At 44.0% G+C, this 14819-nt stretch overlaps 1 protein-coding gene across 3 annotated transcripts; it reads right to left on the bottom strand.

The window, feature by feature from the left end:
* Positions 1-284: 284 nt before the first annotated feature.
* Positions 285-6438, bottom strand: LOC111949583 (neutral amino acid uniporter 4). Of its 3 annotated transcripts, none has more exons than XM_023966871.3 (5): positions 6016-6438; positions 5430-5511; positions 3361-3496; positions 3053-3143; positions 285-526 (listed from the first exon to the last, which is right to left on the bottom strand). In XM_023966871.3, exons 2-5 carry the CDS (start codon positions 5446-5448, stop codon positions 434-436), a joined length of 339 nt encoding a protein of 112 aa, XP_023822639.2. In that variant the 5' UTR covers positions 5449-5511; positions 6016-6438; the 3' UTR covers positions 285-433. The 3 variants fall into 3 exon arrangements, with proteins under 3 accessions (XP_023822639.2, XP_023822637.2, XP_023822638.2); XM_023966869.2 differs by having other exon boundaries at positions 5430-5554; positions 6016-6437; XM_023966870.2 differs by having other exon boundaries at positions 5430-5551; positions 6016-6437.
* Positions 6439-14819: the final 8381 nt, after the last annotated feature.

Here is a 14819-nt window from a genome sequence, read left to right as displayed (position 1 = left end):
ATGTTTCCCCGGTCCTTTACGGAACAGGTCTGTCTGTCCTCGGGTACATTCAGAACAGGTCTCAATATTTTCTTTTATTATTTATGCATATCGGGGTCAGGTGGGAAAGCCATAGATCCAACTTTTTGGACCTGTAAAGACCTCTAGCTGGTTGTTATCTGCTCTCAGCAGTAAAATGGATTTAGACAATAAAAAGCATCTCTGTCTCTCTCTCTCTCTCTCTCTGAGACAGAAAGGAAGAGAGAGACAGATACAGAAGAAAAACAGAGACCGAGAGACAGAGACAGCATGAGTCGACAGAGCGGCTGGGTCCCTGACGGTTAAGTGTTTTTATTAATGTAATTGTAAACACAATGAGACAGATATGAAACACCATGACACACGAGGGGCTTGTCAGTGAGGATGCTGCTAAGGGCGTGCTGTGTGTGTGTTATTACCTCTCACACAGGTGGTGGCTACAGTTAACCAGGATGTGCATACAGTGAACACAGACCACACCCATCAGCACCAGGCAAAGAGGCCCCACCTGGAGAAATAAACACACACAAAGAACAGACTGTGAACATACTGACAGTAACGTCAACACCAACTGAAACCAGACAGGAACACTACAGCAAACATCAGTCCATAGTAGTGCAAAAGCATCAGATATAACCCTGAGAAATAGGCTACTTCTCACTTACACACAACCAGTAGTGGGATAGCGCTGTGATATTCTATGTATGTCACGGAAAACATCATTTCACATAACGGTGTTGTGATTGTTATTTTAATAGTAATTTTGCCCTGTTCAGTTTTGTCCTTCACACACAGATCTCTCTGTCATGTGACATGATCACACCATCATTATGAGACAGCATAAAGGAGGGGAAATTAAGCAAGAGGATACACAACAACATTTTGGTTCCCTTCTCAACCTAGATACAATACTAGCACTGGAACATCATCTAGTCTATGGAGCCTGCCGATTCTGTGGGGAAAGTCGAGCAAACGCAATGTAACCCCGGCAACGTCAGAAATGTGACATGCAGGCTATCACTTTCACTGGTATGGTAGCCGTGTCAGACACATTCTATAGGAAGAGAGASAGCAGATTCTTTCAAACAACAACTTTAATATAAGATTTGCAAAAATGAAGCAATCAACCATCACTAAGAACAGTCAGAGTTGAAAGCGCTACGAACAAGGTCTCTCTCAGCTTTTATAGAAAAGTCCAGCCTCTTTGTCTATGTGGCAGTTAGCAGATGTCTGCAAACAAGGGTGAGGAACATAGTGTTTGAAAGGCATTTAGCTTGTCTGTGTAGATTAAGATAGATGATGTTGCCACCATTGTCTGTTCCTTCCTGCATGTTTCCATACAGAGGAGTTCCTACAGACAGTACAAACGGGATGTTACACACTGCAGTCGCACCCGGCTCTTATCTGTACGCCCAGACTTATAACTAAGTCATACAAGACAACAAGCCTGCATCAGGGGYAAAACACTAGCATTAAACAAAGGACAATTCTCTAAGTAAAAACAGCATAGCATGTCTAATTTAGTCATTTTACACGACAAGTGATCTGTGCCTGCTGTTGGTCTGAAGRTAACCTCGTTCTCAGTCTCAATTGCAACAGAGCCGGCTGGTAYYCGAGATTAGTCTGAAGTGTACAAATTGACCTGATTGTCCTTTCAAATAATGACATTTGTCTAGCCTGATCATATCCTCCTTTGTCCGTTTAGCAAATGGAGGATTCACAGGAAAGATATGAGACAAACTGATCTGAGATCAGCCACTAGCCAGTGCCACAGCTGCACAGCAGGCAGACACACAGGCAGGTTTATACCATGTTGCTGAAGCATTGGTGGTGGAGACTAGTTTGATGAACACCTCACTAGCTGATTAAGCAGGCCTTGCTTCAGAAAAGAAACTGCAGCAATTTACGGATTCAAATATTCATCTGATATCACATCCATGACACAAACAGACACATGATTGTGTAATTGCACACTCACATCCATGTGTAATACTCAGAGATAACAATTGTGTGCCCTGCCCAGTTAGCAGGGGCAAACCAGGTCAATAAACATACAAGTCTACATACAACTTACTATGACCTTTGAACTGTATGACACAGAGGCCCAAATATAAAAACCCAAATCAACTTAACATGAGCCAGGATCCACAGCAGGGAATCATTGTCTGTAGACAGAGGAGTCTAGCAGGTCCACTGACACCACTTACAGTGACTCCTAACTCTTCCACAACACTACATTAACACACCTGAAGGCTTGGAGCTTAATGCCTATGTGTGTATTCATTTGTACAAGGTGTGTTAATTTCTGCTCCTCTATTGTACAGACTGGRCCAGTAAAACACACAAACTGAATTGCTGGTTAAATCAAACAATGGAATCGTGAGAATGATCTTATCATGTGTTTTATATAATTACTTCCAATGAKCATTCAGATCAGAGATGACCATGTAATACATATTTATGCATAACCCATATTCATGCCCAGTCCATTACTGTTTCTTGCCTTGCTTTTCTGTTAAAGCATTAGCGAATCCCAATCATTTTTACCAACCAATATCAATGATGTATAACGKAATGCTGTAGGCATGACACATTGCGCAAGTTCTCTCAGTAACTTTACAACCAAGGCCAAGTTTTCTGAAACACTTCTTTGCCAATATAGTGGGTTCCCAGCCTTTTTTCTGCCTTGACTCTCACAAGAGATTGTTTATTTTTCCTACAGAATAAACCAAAACAATCTTACAATGTACTTACAGCAGTACACAAGGACACTAATGTAATGTAAAGTGTGACCCYGCCCTGTTTGTGTTATGGTGTGCAAAGTGGCAGGTAGCCTAGTGGGGAAGAGCGTTGGACCAGTAACCGAAAGGTCGCTGGTTTGAACCCCAGAGCCGACTCTGTGAAAAATCTGTTGATGTGCCCTTGGAGTAWGGAACTTAACCCTAATTGCTCCTGTAAGTTGCTCTGGATAAGAGCATCTGCTAAATGACTCAAATGTAAATGTAGATATCCTAGTGCGACATAAGTTACTCACTATGACCCCTGCGTTGCGTACTGCCAGGGGAAGACCCAGCAACCCAGTTCCAATGTTCCCCTTTAGCAGGTGGATGAGAGCCTGAGTAAACCTGTGGAACACAGAGAGGGTTCGGATTAGGGGTCCACTCTGAGACCAATGTAATTTGATCTTGAATGGCATGGGAGTCAAACTCAATTCCTGATGGGCCTCAGTGTTCACTATCACAGACCTGCAGTACAACAACTCTAACCACTAATAGAGAGTGCCTCTACGTTTCAGAATCTGGCATTTGAAGTGTTTCATGGTTGAGAATTGTGTTAATTTACGTGATGCCCTGGTGGCTGTTGCCCAGCTCATAGTGTCTGACAGGSAGCAGCTCTGGATCCTGGTCCTCTTCAGAGTTCTCCTCCTCCTGCCCTCCTCCTCCAGGGTTCTCGATGAGGGGTGTCATCACCTCCATGTCTGGAAGGGTTAACCAGGAGGTTAGAGGTTAAGGTCAGTCACTAGTTCACAGTGTTCCTTAATCTAATGGTCCCTCCCAAATCGAGCCCTAAACATCAAGCCCCTAAGCATCTGAAAAGATAGGATAGGTAATAGCTATATTTTTAACACCTTTCATGAAGTAGTGTATTAGTATATAAAAGATTAAGAACACCTGCTCTTTCCATGATATAGACTGACCAGGTGAATCCAGGTGAAAGCTATCATTCCTTATTGATGTCACTTGTTAAATCCACTGTGGTATTGTTTAAGATACTCTTTGAAGAGGTAGGGTTTCAGATGTTTGGCCAGGGTAATGACAGGGGGCAAAGATCAGTTATTCATTCTATTGCAATCGTATTCTTTAACCTTTGAGCAGGTTCACTCATGGCAACCTCAACCTCCAGCCACATAGGGAAAAGAGAAGAGACCATGCCTTGACATTGAATATCAATGGACTGTTGACATTGAAATACTACCAGCTAAATGTATTATCAGACTGACTCAATTGTAAATTATAATTATGTGCTCTCTTTGTCCTTGAGAATGTGGTCTCAACACTAAGAGCTGGTCTAACACCATGCCRAAACCAGACATGCGAGTGCGCCCACGATGCTCAAATTGATTTTGTCCCCCCACACCAAACGCATACACGACACGCAGGTTGAAATATCAAAACAAACTCTGAACCAAATATATAAATTTGGGGACAAGTCGAAAAGCATTAAACATTAATGGCAATTTAGCTATTTAGCTAGCTTGCTGTTGCTAGCTAATTTGTCCTGGGATATAAACAGTGAGTTGTTATTTTACCTATAAGGTCCTCTACTCCGACAATTAATCCACACATAAAACGGTCAACCGAATCATTTCTAGTCATCTCTCCTCCTTCCAGGCTTTTTCTTCTTTGGACTTTATATGGCGATTGGCAACTAACTTTCATAATCGACTTGTCCACAAATTKATATAATTGGTTCAGAGTTTGATTTGATATTTCAACCTGCGTGTCGTGATCGCGTTTGGTGTGGGGGGACAAAATCAATTTGCGCACATCCAGTTTGGGCATGGTGTAAGTCTGAGGCAGCAAAGAGGTGTACTTTTTTGTAGAGCAAGCGAGAGGTTGTGGCTCACTCACTGTTGGAACAATTTAGAGAATACTTTAGCTGCCTGTGTCAGATCTATTTAAACCACTTAAAACCAGTCCGCTAACGTTCTTCACTAACATACAAAGAAGAARATTGAGGTGGAAGCTCAAYGCTATAAAGACACTACATCATGGACTCTTATTTCACAGGATCCATTCTTTTTCTTAACGCTCAGATCAGATGCAATGCAAAGTGTTGACAAAGATGCCATGCAAAGTGGTGGAACCAMGAGTGTCAGTCAGCAAGCGTTGAATCTCCAGTATAAGTCTCTCATAATGTTCTGCTAATAACTACTGGATTATTACTATCATACTAGTATTATTACTAAGAAATGTCATATTGGTAGTTKATTTAATGAGTGTCTCTTTAACCTTCAATAGATTAATAGCAAAGTCTTTAAATGGTTGTTGGACAGCACAATATTGTATGGGCTGCTCTAGTCCACTGGTTCCCAACCATTTTTGCTTACTGCACCACCAACTGAATTTTGCTCTGCCTGGAGTAACCCTGAAGCATCCCCACATGTTCATTTTACCACGAGACCTYTGGTCTCATGAATCTTCTCAAGTACCCCCTGTGGACAGGCCTAGTACCCCTTGTTGGGAATCACTGCTCTAGTCTCYCACCAAAAAAAGAGGCTACTGTGAGGGAGGGAATAAATAGCACAGCTGAATCTGTTTCCACCAAAACGTTGAAATGACAGTTGTTCCCTTTAATTCCAACCCCTAAATCCCAGCGTCATCATCATTCCCAGAGAGGCTAGTAGCTACCTAGCTGTTGRGAAGGCATCCTCCACCGGGCATCTGGGCAGCAGTCGACACAGACAGTCCTGTCACTGTGTGGCGGTTAGCCCTGGCCAGGAAAGGGCGAGATGGGTAGGCTTGCAGTTGGTCTACTGATACGATAATATATGGAAACATCAACAATGTTATTGATTCATTCAAACGCTATTGACACGTTGTCATTTGGCTTGCTCGTAGTAGACACCAGCAAGCTCCGTGATATTACAGACATTGTAGCTAACTAAACTAATAGCAGCTTAGGCCTATCGCATAATATATTGCAACGTATCAAAACATAACGTGCAATTCACTGGTTTTGTAGTAAAAGTTGTGGGCTAAAATATGCCGTCAYTGTAAGAAACGGGGTAAATCAGTGCTATTCTTGTTCGAACGAACAGACAAAAAATAGAACGTAGCCAGCTATCAAATCTGTAGCCGTGCTATTATGGATACACTATAACAATGACAGCAGTGCTATCAATTTAACGTGGCTCTATGAATGATGTTAATGTTAGTTATAGCTAGTTACGTTGTAGTCTAGTCATAAGCAGTGTGGGGTTCTGAATGATCCTACCAAACTGTCTCGCGGTTCAGTCAGGGCAATGATAACTTGCTACTTCGGTCGAAAGCTCTGTCAAAACCCAGACGTTCCTGTCGAGACGTTCTGTTGTTCTTTTTGGATGGAWGTTGAAATGACGGGAKCACTTCCATTGAGTTTATGAAATCATAYCTGTCCTCTTTGGTTACAATTTCATTACAAGGTTGAAATTCTCCGGATTAGAAGGCGTAGAACAGCATATTTTCCTTAGCCGACGAGATGTGGGAAACGTCACACCCGCTACAATTGTCAACCCGGGAGGGGGGAGTCTTAAAGGAAACGTGTCCACATATTTACGATGCCTCTTGCAGTTGTGAAGTTTTTTCGCTTCGTGCCTGAAGTAGCCCTAATTAGAGTTGGGTTGACAGTCATCAACTCTTCACCCCTGGCTGGCTGGATCCCTTGCAGTGATGCAGTCCCTGTACAAATCTGATGACATGTGAGCTGAACTAATGGCCTGGTCCCATATTGGAACAGTGCAGTACAATAGTGCAGCTATTTTTACACACATMACCAGCCTGGTCTCATAGACTAGACGTAACATAGTAAATGTAAATCCGGGATACTCAGTGCCATATAGACCCTTTCTATGTTTGCAAACATTGCCGCACAAGGGCGATGTGTGCAAGTTGGTGGCAGAGCAAGGGGGGTTTATAGAACACCAGCAACAACAACAAAAAGCCTCTATTTACATGTTGCTTATGAGTGCATTTCACACTACTTTTGGTTTATAATTGGATTTTAAGGCTTGTATAAATGTCTTTCTTAATATGTTTGTCATCATTGCAAATCAACTGCATTATACTTTTTTTTWAAACACTTAAACTTCAACCAGTAAAATGTCTCTTTGTAGCAAAAGCTAGCCAGTCTACATCAATGAGTGTTAGAATTCTAGCTAACAACTGTTGCATCCAAAATAGTTATTTTGCAAAGACCACAACCAAATATAATCTTGGCGACTGTTCAAGCAAGAATCAAAACATKATTGTAAGAGTATGAGAACCCCAAAAAGTTGTTTTGTTTAGAAGTAATAAAAACGTAAATCTAGGCTATGATGAATGGGCGCKGATGGCAATGGCTTTCTTACTGCCGTCAAGAGTCACGCGTATCTGTCAGTGTGTCGCGTATGGCAAAAGGGTCTACACTAAATGGGGTGTTCAGATGTACATACAGAATAATATGAAATTATCTGAGACCAGGTTGTAGCCCAGCAAGCAACAGGTCACACTCACACAATCTACTGTATGTACCTATATGTACCAGACCAATGTTTCCGCTGTACTCATTTTGCTGTGGGGGTGCGCCACGGCAAAATCATTGCCACTACGCAACCAAAACAATATGGAACATGAAAAAATATTTCTGCTGAGACGCATTGAAGATGCTAGAACATTCCACATGTACTTTTCCTCTGCAAACAAAACAAGTAATTAATAGAAAAATCAAACAACCCCATGGTATAATAGTTGATCTATTTACCTAGTCGGCTTGTTGTTGTGTTCTATGCTAGAAAAATATTCCTCTATTGGCACATTCATGTTATAAGTGCCACAGGGAGGGAAACATGCATTCTGACAAGCAGTCAATGCACAACAATTCTTGCAATTGCAAAAACAGCAGTTTTAATGGCTTTTGTTAAAAAGAGAGGAATCCCAGCTTTCTATTCCTGCTTTATTTATTTATCAACTCCTAAATATGAGCAAACTGAGCCTTTTTAAACGCAGGGGTTTTAGCAGAAGAAAACTGGTTAAGCACGAGGGGAGAGTGGGGCTAAATATAACACCGGTCAATCGTAGGGTGACTTGGGGTACAATGCCTCTCTACCTTAAAATAATTTCTTTGGGATGACTTAAATTGTGATGAAACAGATYTTTTTTGTTGAGCAAGAGTATTGGAAACCAAGGAAAGTGTTGGGGGGGAAATTGTTATATGAAGTGGTTTCTGTGAGAAGTACAGGCAGGGGACTTTTTACCTCAGGTGGCGAGTTACCCTAAGTTACCCTAACAGGTAGGCCTACATTACATTCAGTGTTTATGCAAGTTTTTTGGGTCATAAAATTAATCAATATGATAACTAGTTAAAAGATCACATTTGAGATCTGGCTAATGATTTTGAGTTGAGGCTCAAGAGTGGCGCAGCGGTCTAAGGCTCTGCATCTTAGTGCAAGAGGCGTCATTACAGTCCCTGGTTTGAATCRAGGCTGTATCACATCTGGCTGTGAATGGGAGTCCTGTAGGACGGTGCACAATTGGCCCAGCGTCGTCTGGGTTTGGCAGGGTAGGCCGTCATTTGTAAAAAAAAAAAATAATAATAATAATAATTGTTCCTAACTGACTTGCCTAGTTAAATAAAGGTGGGGGAAAAAAAATGCACAATAGAGTAAATGAAGATAGGCAACCCCATGCTTCAGCCTATTTATTTGCACTTTGCTGCATCAGTTGGGCTAAAGGTGATAATGTTTATTGCTAATAGCATACCTGATATTATGGACCATGCATAGGCCATATACTGTACATGACCCAATAGGTTAAAATATTTTTTACAAATAATTTAACCAATGTGTTATTGGGTTAATTTCTGGAGGTGGAAATTCTATTTTAGATGGCGTCAGCATACTTATTTCATTTCGGAGTAGAATGTCCTCTTAAAAAGTCACCTGAACTGAGCTCCTCAGTCCTATAATTTTTATGTAGAAGGACTATCTMAACAATTACCCAAACTTAACAGACATAAAACCAGATGTCTAGGGGTGTCTAGCCATCCCATCAACAGAGGGCCTGGCTAGGCATAACCACTAAAAACAAATAAACTCTAGTCCAGGGCTTAAATGACGGAAAGGGTTCTCTGCTCTAGTGGTGTAGGAGCTGCTGTCCGTTACAGTCCAAACTACTAGGGTGTCAGCTGGCTGAAACTAGGGGGAACACCTGACTGCTTAGCTAATAGGGCACCAGGGACACCTGCGTGTCTGGTGACAGGGGAGATAAGGACAGTGGCACCTAAAGGCCTGGCAACATGGCCTGACTAATAACCAAGGGCAGGACACTGTGGCAAGTAAAGGCTGGCAGACAGGTCCTACTACATGGTCCAACAGGTCTCCAACAACTGACTCAGAGGCTGTTGGGGCTACCAGCAGGGAATCTGTACTAGGGGCAGACTTGTCAGAGGAAACAGTCTCTGGGGCTGACACAGTCTGAGACTCAAAGGAGGGAGTGCTCTGGGCTCCATTGGCAGGAGCTGGCTTGATCCCTAGAGCAGGGCCAGGTAGTAGCTCTACGGCGGACAGCCTAAAAGGCTCAGGCTCTGAAGGAGACTCCCCAACCAGATTAGGCAGGGACCTCCAGACCAAGGGAAACTGAGTCTTAGGGTCAGGAGCCAGATCTGAGCTGATAATCGGGTTGACAGCAGGGACAGACATGTTCTCCAGAGAAGGCAGCAGAGCTCCCCAAGCAGGGTGTGACTGTGGACCCTGGGCTAGAGCTGCAAAGGGTTCTCAACAACTGGCAGGTTGGGGCTCCCCGGCTGAGCCAGGGTGGACCTCACAGGSAGGGACTAGCAGAGGTTGCAGGCGAGATGACTGAAAGGCCCAGAATTCAGGGTCGAGCTCTGGCCTCTCAGGAGGRGTCGCTGAAGGTCTCCGATGAGGAGCAGGCGGAGGCTGCCCCATAGGAACAGAGAAAACCTTGCTGGCAAGGAATGGATGGGACCTCAGGGCGGCGGCTAAAGCGGCCCCTGTGGAGGAAGCAGTGGTGGGCTCCCCAACGGAGCCGGTGTCTGGAAGCCAGGGCCAAGTGGAGGGCACGTTGCTGGAGATGAATTGGGCTCCTCATRAGGAGCAGGTGGGGGCTTGTCYTTGGCTACTGGCGAAGCCCCCCTAACTGAAACAGGGATGACTCTTAGTCTAAAGCCAGGTGGTGGCCCCTGGGCTGCAGCTGGTAGGAGAGATACTGAGACGAGCTGAGGATCCCTGGGCTGRAGCTGGTGGCAACCAGGGAGATGCTGGCTGATGATCTGTTTCAACGGCGGTCTGTGGGCCTGTGGCTGCAACACGATGGTTCTCTGTTGCAGAATCTGGTGACCTGAAGACAGGGCCAGGTTGTACCTTTAGGTCCAGCTGGGCTGCCCGGGTAGCAGGCAGCGGGTCTAAGATGATGGAAACAGGCTGGGCCCTCATGGATGGAGAACGCTGCTCCTCATGCCTGGCAGACAGTGAGTCTGACTTGACAGGGGTAGGCTGAGCTCCTATAGCAGGAACAGACAGGAMGCTGGAGCACGGGGTAGGCTCAGCCCCATAGTCAGTGGCATACAGGATCCTGAGGGAAGAATGGGTTAGCTTTGTAGAGATCAGCAGTAACCCTGGGGAAGGTGGCAGTCTGGGCCACATCTTCAGTAGCTGGTCTGGGCTCCAGGACAGGGTAGGCAGCGCCCCTGTGGCTGGAGCAGCTAAAGAGTCCACCTTGTTGATTAACTTCGGCTCTGTTGCAGGAGCGGGTGGCAACTCTGGAACAGTGGCTGGCTGCAGGCTACTGTTGACTGATGGGTCCTTCGTGGTGGCAGACTGAAACACCTTGTCAGGAACAGGCTGGATACCCATGCTGAGGGCGAACTGAGAACCAATGGCAGGGACAGGTAGATACACCATGGCACCATCAAGGGGCTGATTTTCCACACTGGGAGTGTCTAGGAGCTGACAGGTAGGTATTTCTCTTAGCTGGACCACTGGTGGAAGAGTAGCCTCCTGACAGGTGGAGTGAGCACCGGGACTGAGGGAACTCATAGCTGCTGGAGGAGGCTCTTGGTAGCCGCACTATAGGCTTGGAGTCACTCTGATGACATGGCAGTAGTGACTCAACACATGCTGGAGACCACGTTGGGGGGGGGGGGGGTCAGGCCACTCACTGTTGTCATACTGTCCATCACAAGCCGTATCTTCTTCGTTGGGTGATGGCTTTGTATGTTCAACCAGCTCTGACGCGGGCCGTGGTGGTGTCAGCTGAACTTTATCTGCTGGAAGGATACCTCGGCATGAGGGCTCTGTAGGGGCTGGCTTAGTGGGAGAGACTAGCTATAGACTGGGATGTGAGCTGTGGCAGCACGGAGAGGAGAGTCTCGGCGAGCTGTACCATCTCTTCTTGTTTCTCACGTAGCTGAGTGGGCCTGACCTGCATAGCTCGCTGGGACTGCTGCAGCTGGCCTCTATCTTGCTCAATGTACTTTCTCGCTAGCTCGTGCTGTGTAGGTGGCTTCCTGTGTTCCCAGGGACTGTTGTAGACCATGGACAGACCTCTATGTTGCTCCTTACTCTGCTTACTGTGGCTCATCCTTCTGCTCTCGTGGGTCAGAGGAGGGTTTAGGATGGCCCTGTACTCTCTGAAGGTCTCCCACTCATCTGYAGTTGTGTCCCATCTGGCCTGGCTGGAGAGGAAGGGACTGGGTGGAGTGAGGGGTGTCATCTTGGCAGCTCCCTCCATGCGAGGCTGAAGGTCATCTTGTCCATGTACATACTGTCCTGTGCTCGTATAACCTGGATAAGGTGAGGATTGGTGCCTTGGATGATCAGACCAGGTCCAGGCTTCACCGGTAACTCGCTGCATCTTGATCCAGGAGTCAACACCTTTATCCGGCTTGAACAGAACACAATGTTAGTGAGGACTTGGTGGACTGTATATTCTTTAGGTTAGGTCTTACTTTATCTGTTCGCTCCCGTGTGCTGGTAAGGGCACAGATGACAAACAGATCCATACTACAGTATGACAGTAGTATGGATGGGCTAGGGCACTTAGTGGTCTGGCAACTTGCTTCAACCAGTGTGTCTGTGTGGTCTGCAAGTAAAGAGATAAATAAAGATACAATAGTAAATGACAGYATACTATCTCCAATTCACATATCTTAMAAACAACATAACATGACTATGATGACTTAATGCTATACAGGACCATACAGTGCAATGCAACTTGACTGTGACTGCACTAATTTGAGATCAATGGGGTGCCGCCGTACTTGTACTACAAAGCATAGCACCATCATTTTCAGTACAGGGCTACAACTGCACAATGAACTTGAATTCCTAGAAACAGTGAAATACAATGTAATACCCATATAATGATGTACTATACACGTATACAATTACAGGGTATATAAACAACGCACTGGGGGACATTATTCTTTACAAATACAGGGTTAAATGTACGAAAAGATATGACAACTAAAACAGTGCAAACCAGCTCACAATAGCTAAGTGGTATATAAACTACTAATTAGCATAACCGTAAATCTGACATTATCGTCGCAGAGTGCATCTTCAGACATAAACCGCTGAAAGATATGAAATATGTACTTGCATATCAACAAGGACGCACACTGGCCTTGGCTAACACAATGAAACCTAACTGGTGGGAAAACACAAGGATGGCTGGAAKTTTCTCTCACTTAACTTCTCTCGAGCTGATCTTCTCTGAGCTGGAGATCGCCCAGCATGCTCTGCTTCACTTCGCCAGTGGGCGGAGCTKCAGCTCTGATATGAGGAACTAACATTACTGATATGATTAACCAATTGGATATGACAAAATTGGGGAGAAGAAAGGGGGAGACATATAATAAATTAACCAGTGGTGTAAATTAGTTAAGTAAAAAACTTGAAAGTACTACTTAAGTTGTTTTTGGGGTACCTGTACTTTACTTTACTATTTATATTTTTTACAATTTTTACTTCACTACATTCTTAAAGAAAATTATGCACTTTTTACTCCATACATTTTCCCTGACGCCCAAAAGTACTCATTACATTTTGAATGCTTAGCAGGACAGAAAAATTGTCTAATTCACACACTTATCAAGAGAACATCCCTGGTCATCCCTAGTGCCTTTGATCTGGCAGACTCGCTAAACACATGCTTCGTTTGTAAATGATGTCTGAGTGTTGGAGCGTGCCCCTGGCTATCAGTAAAACAAAACAACAAATTATGGTGCCATCTGGTTTGCTTAATTTGAAATTACTTATACTTTTACTTTTGATACTTAAGTATATTTTAGCAATTACATTTACTTTTGATACTTAAGTACATTTAAAACCAAATACTTTTAGACTTTTACTCAAGTATGATTTTACTGGGTAACTTTCCCTTTTACTTGAGTCATTTTCTATTAAGGTAGSTTTACTTTTATTCAAGTATGACAATTGGGTACTTTTTCCACCACTGTGATTAACTACAAATACTTCACAGCCTTTTGTACACCATCAGGTGCATAATCATGACACTGTAAAATACTGCTACAAGTTTGTCTATGATTGACACTGTCACAAGGTTGTTGTGCATATGATTCAGTGTCTTAGTGAGGGGAGAGAACAGCACTTCACAAAGAGGCCTACAGTACTATGAGCTGACCTATCCAAATGGTTGGTTTCTATAGAGAGGTCTACAGTACTATGACCTGACCTATCCAAGTGGTTGGTTTCTATAGAGAGGTCTACAGTACTATGACCTGACCTATCCAAGTGGTTGGTTCTTATAGAGAGGTCTACAGTACTATGAGCTGACCTATCCAATGGTTGTTTCTATAGAGAGTCTACAGTACTATGACCTGACCTATCCAAGTGGTTGGTTTCTATAGAGAGGCCTACAGTACTATGAGCTGACCTATCCAAGTGGTTGGTTTCTATAGAGAGGTCTACAGTACTATGACCTGACTATCCAAGTGGGTTGGTTTCTATAGAGAGGTCTACAGTACTATGAGCTGACCTATCCAAGTGGTTAGTTCTATAGAGAGGTCTACAGTACTATGACCTGACCTATCCAAGTGGTTGGTTTCTATAGAGAGGTCTACAGTACTATGAGCTGACCTATCCAAGCGGTTGGCTTCTATAGATTGCATTGTGTACATGACTTTATAGGGTAGAGCATCATTCTTATGATGAGGTTTTGATGAGGTTTTGACACTGTGCCTGTAACTATACTGAACAAAAATATAAACGCAAAATGCAACAATTTCAATGATTTTACTGCGTTACAGTTCATATAAGCAAATCAGTCAATTGAATACAGGCCCTTAACTATGGATTTCACATGACTTGGCAGGGGAGCAGCCATTTTTATTTGTTATTTGTTTTATTTTACCTTTATTTAACTAGGCAAGTCAGMTKAMWYRAAATTCTTATTTACAATGACGGCCAAACCCTAGCCCGGACGACGCTGGGCCAATTGTGCGCCACCCTATGGGTGGGCCAGGGAGGACATAGGTCAGCCCACTGGGGAGCTGGGCCCAGCAAATCAGTATTAGTTTTTCCCCACAAAAGGGCTTTATTACAGACAGAAATACTCCTCAGTTTCATCAGCTGTCCGGGTGGCTGGTCTCAGATGATCCCGCAGGTGAAGAAGCCGGATGTGGAGGTCCTGGGCTGGCGTGGTTACACGTGGTCTGCGGTTGTGAGGCTGGTTTGGACATACTGCCAAATTTTCTAAAATGACATTGGAGGCAGCTTATGGTAGAGAAATGAAACTGCAATTCTCTGGCAACAGCTRTGGTGGACATTCCTGCAGTCAGCATGCCAATTGAGACATCTGTGGCATTATGTTGTGTGACAAAACTGCACATGGCCTTTTATTGTCCCCAGCACAAGGTGCACCTGTGTAATGATCATGCTGTTTAATCAGCTTCTTGAAATGCCACACCTGTCAGGTGGATGGATTATCTTGGCAAATGAGAAATGCTCACTAATAGGGATGTAAACACATTTTTGCATAACWTTTCTGAGAAATAAGCTTTTTGTGTGTATGGAACATTTC

The sequence above is a fragment of the Salvelinus sp. IW2-2015 genome, linkage group LG22 (genome assembly GCF_002910315.2).
Source record: "Salvelinus sp. IW2-2015 linkage group LG22, ASM291031v2, whole genome shotgun sequence".
Taxonomy (NCBI): domain Eukaryota; kingdom Metazoa; phylum Chordata; class Actinopteri; order Salmoniformes; family Salmonidae; genus Salvelinus; species Salvelinus sp. IW2-2015.
This window is presented reverse-complemented; position numbering and strand designations above follow the sequence as displayed.